Here is a 9,729-nt window from a genome sequence, read left to right on the forward strand (position 1 = left end):
CGTTCTTAACTTTTTGAGTAATCCCGGATCCGGATCCATGGATAATGAGGATCGTGATCCGGATCCGGATGAGCCACAAATTTAAATCAATTCTCCCTTGGTCCATGGCACACCTATCCACAAAATTTCATTGAAATTCATTGAGAACTTTTGGAGATATTGTGCGGGATACTCCGGATCTGGATCCGGATCCGGCCCAAAATTTTATCATTTGTTCATTGGCTCATGGCCCACCCTTCCACAAAATTTAATCAAAATCTGATCATAACTTTTTGAGTATTCCTGCTACCAGAGAGACAGACGGACAGACACTTTCAAACCAACCAACCAACCAAAGCAGAGTAAAACATTACCTCCTGGCGGAGGTAAAACACGATACTGCTACTACTACTACTACTACTACTGCTGCTGTTGCTGCTGCTCCTGCTGCTGCTGCTGCTACTACTAGTAGTAGTAGTAGTAGTAATAGTAGTAGTAGTAGTAGTAGTAGTAGTAGTGGTAGTAGTAGTAGTAGTAGTAGTAGTAGTAGTAATAATCTATCTATCTATCTATAGCCCGACGCCCTAATCCCGCAAAGGGTGGCCGCAGACAAAACGCCTCCAAGTCACTCTGTCACCCACCATTTGACTCCCCTCCCCCCAACTCACCCCCCCCTCCCTCATATACCTCTCAACTCCATCCCTCCACCTCATCCTCGGTCTACCCCCACCCCTCTCCTCCCTCCACCTCACCTACATACACCCTCTTAGTCAGTCTTTCATTCTCCATCCTCTCCACATGTCCAAACCACCTCAGTGTATTTCTCCTAATCTTTTCAACCACATCCACATCTACCCCACAACGTTCCTTCACTTCTTCATTCGTCAACCTGTCCCTCCATGTCACTCCACATGCTCCTCTCAAGTAACTCATTTCCACTGCTCTCACTCTTGACTTGTTCCCCTCTTGCAAGGTCCACGCCTCGCTTCCATACGTCAGGGTAGGGATCACAATACCATCATGCAGTGACTTCTTAACTTCCATACTCACCTCCCTATTTCTCATCACTGCTTTCAGTGTGCCAACAACCTTCCTTCCCTGCTGTACCCTTTCACGTACTTCATCCCCCAAAGTTCCATCCTTACTCATCACACTACCCAAGTACTTGAATGCACTCACATTCTCCATATCCTCACCATCCAGCCTCACTGCACACTCTGTGACTTCATTCCTCTCAAACACCATAACTTTACTTTTGTTTACATTAACTTTCAGCTTCCTCCTCCTACACACTGTCCGAAATTCATTCACCAAACCTTGCAACTCCCATTCATCTTCACTCAACAATACTGTATCATCAGCAAACAGCAACACCGGAAGCTTCCAAATCTCACCCTCATTCATTAAGGCCACCCCCACATCCACTGCCCTACCTTGTACCTCCTTTACGACCCCATCCATATATATATTAAACAGCCAAGGAGACATTACACACCCCTGTTTCAGTCCCACATTGAGATCAAAGAACTCACTCAGCTCACCATCCACTCGCACCGTAGCCCTAGCTCCCTCGTACATACTCTTCACAGCACTCAACAATTTCCCCTCCACTCCATATATTCTTAATACCTTCCACATACCTTTCCTATCTATTCTGTCATAAGCTTTCTCCAAGTCCATGAAGGCAGCGTACACTTTCCTTCCCTTCTCTAGATACTTCTCCACTAAACATCTTAGAACAAATATCTGATCTACACACCCTTTTCCCTTCCTAAATCCCCCTTGTTGTTCTCCAACTAGCTCCTCTGTCATATGCCTAACCCTATCAATGAGTATTCTACCATATATTTTACCAGTCACACTAAGAAGGCAAATACCCGTATGGTTACCACATACTTCTCTCCTTTTCCTTTGTACAGAGGAACAATTATACCTGATTTCCAGTCCTCTGGAACCCTTCCCTCTTCCCAAGCCAATCTACACAACTTCCATATCCACTCCACAACAATCTCACCCCATACCTAAGCATTTCACCACACACTCCATCAATTCCTGGGGCCTTTCCCAGCTTAATCTTCTTCATCGCTTCCACTACTTCCGACCTACTGATCTCTTCCTCCCTCCTCTCATCTCTTCTTCTCCCAGCCATTCCCCAACCACTTATACTCACACTGCTCTCACTCTCTACATTCAACAAATCCTCAAAGTGCTCCTTCCATCTCCTCAATTTCTCTCTCTTCTCCACCAACAATCTATTATTCCTATCTTTCACTCCCCTACTATTTCCCCTTTCACACTGCCTTACTTTCTTTACCTCCTTCCAAAACAATTTCTTACTCTCCCTCCATTTCACACTCAGATTCTTCCCAAACTCCTCATCCACTTTCTTCTTACTCTCCTTCACCAGTCTCTTAACCTCCCTTCTCCTGCTCACATATACTTCTCTCTTCTCTCTCTCATCTTCTCCCCTACCTCTACTCGCCAACCATTCACCATATGCCTTCTTCTTTTGTTCCACAGCTCGTTTCACCTCATCATTCCACCATGCTGTCCCTTGCACACCCTTGCATCTCCTCCTCACCCCACAAACCGCCTCACACGCTGTGCTTATCTCTTCCGTGAATATCTTACATACGTCTTCCACCCCTTCCATCTGCTCTAGCTCATACCTTCCCAATCTTTCTTCCACTATGCTCTTATACTCTGTCCTCTTCTCACTATCTTGCAATTTCTCCACTCTTCTCACAGGAGCTGCTTCCTCCTGTCTTCCCCTTCGCCTCCTCAACCACCTTCTTTGCAGCTCTACCTTGGCCATCACTAAGTGATGGTCCGAGACTCCATTCCCCCCCCCTCTCCACACCCTTGCATCCAACACTTGTCTTCTCATTCGCTCATCCACACACACGTAGTCTATCATTGCCTTTCGTTCAACAAGTTCACCATCCATCCTCCTCTCATTACTCTCCATGTATACCGGTGGATCATCTTATGACGAAAGTAGGTGTTGGCTATTGCCAACCCCTTACCAGCACAGATGTCCACCAAAGCACTACCATTCCCATCTACTTCCGCTGGCACACCCCACTGACCAACCACTCCATCCACTCGTACATTCCCGACTTTGCCATTCATGTCTCCAATCAACAGCACTCTCTCGCTCCTCTCAAACTTGTCCATACATGCTTCTACTCTCGCCCAAAACTCATCTTTCACTCTTGCCACTCGATCCTCTGTTGGAGCATATACACATACAATCGCCCATGCTTGTATACCTACTTTCATCCTCACCCATACAATCCTTGCACCCACTGTTCCATACTCTCTTATATTCTCCTTCCACTTCTTGCTTATCATCAGACATACTCCCTCTCTTGCCCTCTCATTCTCACTGACTCCCGCACATATACCTACACCGTATTCCCATTCTCTCATCCTTTCACCTTCCCATTTAGTTTCAGTCAATCCACATATATCCACTTTTGCATCCTCATGCACCTGGACAATCTCTCTCTCTTTCACTTCATCAATGCGATAACGATAATGATGATGATAATGATGGTAAGCGAAACTGCTGAAAAAGATGTAGCTAGGCGTAAGGAAATACAAAGCCTTCACCTTTATGCAGGGAATATTACAATGCTTCTTAATAGTCTCAGCTATGGAAATTATTACCACCAGTCCTTTCAGTCCAATGACAGGTTAATTTTCTCTCTCTCTCTCTCTCTCTCTCTCTCTCTCTCTCTTACCCCCAAAATGTTGTACTTTATAGGGCAAAGAGAACAACTGTCTTATAACTGGTGATACTGGTTCGTATTCTCGTTTGGTTAAGGAACCTCCCTAACACCTCTTCCTTAGCTATTTATTTTTGGATATGGCTGGTTCATAGCCTTCTGGACATTTTTTTTTTTTTTTGCAAATATGGCGACACTGGAAGGGTTTATGTAACACGGAAGAGGACAGTAGGATGTGATAAACGAAATAAATCACTTAGGAAAAGGTGCCAGGGGTCTTCGATGTAATGCCTACCGACCGGACGAGGGTAAGTAAAGCAGATAATTTTTCTTTTTTCTACATTTCTTTCTTTTCTTTTTTCTCTCTTTCTTATCTTCTCTTTTTTCTTCCGTCCTTTCCTTCTTTTGTCTTTTCTCTTCCTTTCTTTATTTTCTTTTTTCTTTCTTTCTTTTTCTTTATTTTCTTTTTTCTTTCTTCTTTCTTTCCTTTTTTCCCTTTCTTTTTTCTTCCTTCCTTTTTTCTTTCTTTCATTCCTTTTCTTTTTTTCTTTTTCTTTTTTCTTCCTTTCATTTCTTGTCTTTTTCTTCTTTTTTCTTCTTTTCTTTTTCTTCCTTCCTTTCTTTTTTGTTCTTTTTTCTTCCTTCTTTTGGTATCTTTTTTATTCCTTTCTTTCATTTCTTTTCTTCCTTCCTTCCTTTCTTTTCTTTTTTATTCCTTTCTTTCATTCTTTCTTTTCTTTCCTTTTTTCCCTTTCTTTTCTTTTTTCTTTCCTCTTTCTTTTCTTTTCTTTCTATCTCTTCTCTTTTTCTTTTTCTTTTTTTTTAATCGAAATCCCAAAGTTCTCCCAAATTATGATCCCCAACAGTCACCGTTACATCCAGGTCCCCAGACGTATACTTGCATTAAAATAAATCTGATGCCCTACCCATTAACCCCCTCCCCTCCCCCCAACTCCCCCTTCCTCCAAGCCCCGAGAAAAAATCCAATTGCGTCTTTCACATGGTTTTTGATACCAACACCGTATGTTTTAAAATCGCTGAAGGAAAATGAAGGCTGTGTCTAACTACAGCATTATAAAAATTCTCTTCTGTGCTGAGGAAACTGATCTGGTGGTTCCAGTGAAAATACTAATACTAATACTAATACTAATATAATAATAATAATAATAATAATAACAATAATAATAATAATAATAACAATATTAATAATAACACTTACCACAGGTACACCCACAGCTATTTAAGGTCTCTGTCTCTGTCTGTGTCTGTCTGTCCGTCTGTCTGTCTGTCTGTCTATCGCTAATCCTTGTCACCAAAGGATTATGCTGTGGCTGTGACAGTCTCTTGGAAGCGAAGGGATGAATAAAGGATTAAATTTAACCCCTTCAGTTCAAAGTGGCTCTTAACTACATAAAATAATAATAATAATAATAATAATAGTAATAATATTAATAATAATAATAATAATAATAATAATAATAATAATAATAATAATAATAATAAATGCGTTATCGGATCTGAGTTGATAAACTATGCAATTAGCTATATCCACGTTCGATGTCTGGCAGGATTTCTATCAGGTGTGTGTGTGTGTGTGTGTGTGTGTGTGTGTGTGTGTGTGTGTGTGTGTGTGTGTGAGAGAGAGAGAGAGAGAGAGAGAGAGAGACGCAACAATAATCCACATTCCTGGAGCCATAGTCAGTGGGTAATAATCCTGCCACTCCAATAAAAGATTTGCGTAGTTGCCTTGGCGCCTTGACGTAATGGGGATAGAATTTGACATCAGAGTGACAGTCTTGCATAGATTTGATGCCCAAAGGCTATAAAGGTTTTCAGATCAGGTTCCTCAGTATAAAACAAAAGCCAAGTTACTGTAGAATCCAGCACAGGCTAATCTCGTGAGTGCAAAACGCAGTGCTATGTCAGACGCTGTGAAAAACGGGTGGAAATGTGAAGGGTGGAGGCATCAGCTTATGAGTGGATAGGACTGAATGGGCGGCTCACATGATCACTGGTTTATAAAGGGTAAAGAGTTGGTGACAAGCCAGAGCCCTGAGGAACATCGCTACTACTAATTCAGGAAGGAGGCAGTTATAAGAGCAGCCATAGAACAGCCAGAGAGGAAGCTGTAGGTGAAGACACACATCAAAAAACAGAAGCCGTAAGAGAGCATTTAGTAAATTAGGGATTTGTACCAGAATCAGCTAAAAACTTCTGAGTTATCGTGTGGCAAAGTTTTCACCAAAGTCTCCAAGGAGAATTACCAAGAGTCAGAAGGGCGAGTGATAAGATTATCAGCTGGGGGTCCCTGGCAGAACCTGTAGTGGCTGTCAGAAAGTAGGTTAAAGGAAAACAGTGCTTGAAAATCTTCTTGTTAAAGACTAATTTAACGACTTTGGAATTAAAAAGAAAAAGGCGATCACTAGAGAGTTGGAAAAAGTCGTTCTTCTTTTAGGCAGGCTGAATGTGATTAAATTTCCATGAAGTAAGAGAGGCATAAGTTGACAGAAGAAAGGGGAAGAGTTTACCTAGGCTGGAAGTCAACACGGAAGTATTGTTTCTGACAGCAACAGGTAGAAACTGATGAGGATCGTATGCTTATTAGTAGAGTTGAGGCCACTGAGAGCCAAGTTACATCTCTTGAAGAAATTGTAAAGTCAGGCTTGAAGAAATAAGAGGGAGTAGATGGAGGGATAATCTCCTTAAATCATTCAAATAAAAAATAGAGGAAGAAGATAGCGGAAAGAGTTTTGTTTCATTGTTAGATGAAACAGCTACAGAGCCATCAGAGTGGAAGAGAGGAGGGAATGAGGAAGAAGTCACGTTTAAAATGGAGGTACTGGACAAAGTGTCATAAAGAGTGAGAAGAATCTTTGAGAAGTAAGAGTTTTTGGGACGAATGAAATTATTCTTAGGAAGACAAAGAAAAGATGAAGCACGATTCCAGGCAGACATGTAAACAGTGTGACGCTAAGGAGACAGAAGACACCCACCTTTCCTTGAGGCAGCAAAAGAATCTCCCGGCGTGACCTGTTCTATCTGAGCCGAGAGACGAGCGTAGGTCAGCTGGTTACGGTCACTGTTAATGGCGTCCACAGCATATCGGAACGCCTGCTCTTGCCTCGCGTCATCATCCTCGAACAGACCACCTATAAGAAAGAACGGGTTTTTATCATCATCATCATCATCATCATCATCATCATCATCCATCACCTTATCATTTGTCAAACATCATGTAGGTCTAATAGGTCCCCGAAAATGATATATTTTATCTCATTATCATCACCGCCATGCCACTAATACGTGGGGTGATGTGAAGTTGTTCTTTGTCGTGCGTCATCTAACTTGAATAATATCTTTAAAATAAAGAAGGTTGTCATCATTAGCATCATTAGCATCACCAACACCAATACCACCATCATCATCATCATTGTCACCATCGTCACCATAACCCTATTTTCCACTCAGTCATGACGTACGGGAAGAACATCTCCTGCTTAGCATTGTCCTGGATAACTGTACCTACTAGCAGTAGGAGCAAAGTAACCCTGGCTTGTCTGGCCGAGCAGATCCGTCAACCGCAAGCAAATAACCGCCCATGCAGGGCCGTCCCTTGCAGTGAATCAGAACTCCTTTGCTGTAGAAAGCGCTTTACCACAGCGAGGCGCGGGGAAGAGTTTGGAGTTTTGATGCCCACATTTGTATCTCTCGACCCACTTAACAGGGGTACCATAGTAGGCTCCACGTCACCCGGTTATTTGGTTATACGGTTACCATCCAGCGTTGTAAATGATTTTCTGGGTCATAGGAAACTATTAGGCTTGTCACTCAATGTAGAGCCACCTGAAGTAGAAGCACGAGCAATAAAGGTGACAGGAAGGGTATGAGAAACCGGAAGAGAGGGAGGAGGGCAGACACACACAAAAATAATAAAGGATGTAGGATGAAACTGGCAGCATTACATTAGGTGAGTTGATGGTGGTCGCCACTACGTACCACAACTGTAAACTAGTTTCTTACTTCCCTGAGGCAAAGTACTTTTATATTGTATTGTACTCTTTGCAGTCCCTTAAAGTAGTATATTCAGAGGCTTTTCGAACTGGTGATGTTAGTTATAGAATTCCTTCACCCTTTACAACGTAAATATCCCGCCATGAAATATTTTCATGCTGAAGTAGCAAGAACGAATAGAAGTTACGTCCTGGGACTGAGGAGGTTCACCCATCTGCTGCATTAGTTTGCCTTTATGTATGATGCTTTGACTTTTTATGCTTGCTTTTTTTCTCGAACCCCCCCTTCTTCTCTTCTCTCTCTCTCTCTAACTGGAATTTAAACACAGATAGGCCAGTATTCTCGTCGGGTAATGAAGATCCCTAACAATCCTTCCTCAACAATATATTTTTGTATATAGCTGGTTAATATTCTATGTTATTTTTGCAGAGTATGGAGGTATGGCAATGATTTTTATGACACATAATAAGACAGTAAGGTGTAATATACAAAATAAATTGCTTAGGAAAAGGTGTTAGGGAGCTTAATGCCGGCCATAGACTTAGTTAAAAATTTCTGCTATACTGTCTTCCTGGTTTTAATAAAAGTGTGTGGCAGCAACAACAATACAGTGTAGGGCAGGTCTCTGTATTTAGAACAGATTATATTTCTAATTACATTCTTCCAGCCCCTCACCTCTCCCACTCACATTCTCCCCTCAGTTCTACGGCCCGTATTTTCTTCGGTTAATGAATTTCCCGACCACCTTTTCTTCAGCGATTTATTTCACTTATTACATCTTACTGTCCGTCTCAGTTTTACACAAGTCATTCTATCATCGCTTTACTCAGCATAGATAACTCATAAAACGATATTAACGAGTCATCCAAAAATAAATCGCTAAGGAAGAAGTGTTAGGGAGCCTCCTAAACCGACAAGATTATGAGCATGAGACCTGAGACTTAGGCTCGTATTCTCGTCGGTACAGGGAGTCCCCTAAAACCTTTTCCTAAGTGATTTATTTTTTATTTTTATTATCAATTACTGTCCTCTTCACTGTAAAAACGTACCAATACCGCCATATTATGCATAAATAATGTACGAAAGGATATTAACCAGCCGTATCCAAAAATAAATCGCTAAAGATGAGGTGTTAGGGAGCTTCTTTAAACAACGAGAAGACGGACATAAGTGTTTTTCCTTAACTGACAGTAGATTAAATTGCCAGGAAGTAACCAAAAATAAATCGCTGAGGAAAAGATATTAGGGAGTCGCCTTAACCTGCAGGAATACGACTGACTGCTTAATGTAGCTAAATTCTTTTTCCTCTAACTTGGCCTATAACTGCCAGTTCTCCGTCTTGAATGCTGAGTTGCAACAATAGATGAACACTAGAATATGGCGCTAGTCACGAAGAAGTGCTATGCTAAGGAGGTAGGGGTTTACTGATGTCTTTTCCTACCACTATGCTACGTAAACTAAGCTGCAGAGGGACGAAAATCTGAGCCAACTTAAGGTCAAAACAGTACTCGTGTAGTTGACAGGTACTGATTTATATCTTCTCTCCTCTTCACCCAGCATCACAGTTGGGGACCTGGATGGTACGTTGGACTATTGGGTAATGTATGCCAGAGGAAGGCTGGGGTATGGCAAGAGGCTGATTGTGTGAACTGGTGACCTCTAAGTAGTCAAGTGCCATTTATCAAACCCTTTTTCTTACTCGTATTATTAATAGTTTTCTCCTCCTCCTCCTCCTCCTACTTTATCATCATCATCATCATCATCATCATTATTATCTTCTTCTTCTTCATCATCATCTTCTTCTTCTTTCTTAATTTCTGACTTTATTTCTTCTTCTTCTTTCTCTCTTTTTCTTTTTTCATTCCTTCTTTTTCCCTTCTTTCTTCTTCTTCAACGTCTTTTTCTTTCTTTCTTTCTTTAATTTCTTTCTTTCTGTCTGTATTTTTTCCTCTTCTTCTCCCTCCTCTTCTCCTTCTATTTCTTCTTTCTTCGTCTTCTTCCTCTTCTT

General features: G+C 41.5%; 1 protein-coding gene across 1 annotated transcript in view; it reads right to left on the bottom strand.

Moving 5' to 3' along the window:
* Positions 1 to 9,729, bottom strand: part of LOC145405497 (glutamate receptor ionotropic, kainate 2-like) — a 128,373-nt gene that overhangs the window by 5,331 nt on the left and 113,313 nt on the right. The window contains exon 2 of the mRNA XM_080276846.1: positions 6,704 to 6,859. Within this exon, the coding sequence (XP_080132972.1) occupies positions 6,704 to 6,859 (156 nt within the window). The remainder of the gene's footprint in view (positions 1 to 6,703; positions 6,860 to 9,729) is intronic.

The sequence above is a fragment of the Coenobita brevimanus genome, chromosome 67 (assembly GCF_032717465.1).
Source record: "Coenobita brevimanus isolate Jiangsu-jjx chromosome 67, ASM3271746v2, whole genome shotgun sequence".
Lineage (NCBI taxonomy): Eukaryota > Metazoa > Arthropoda > Malacostraca > Decapoda > Coenobitidae > Coenobita > Coenobita brevimanus.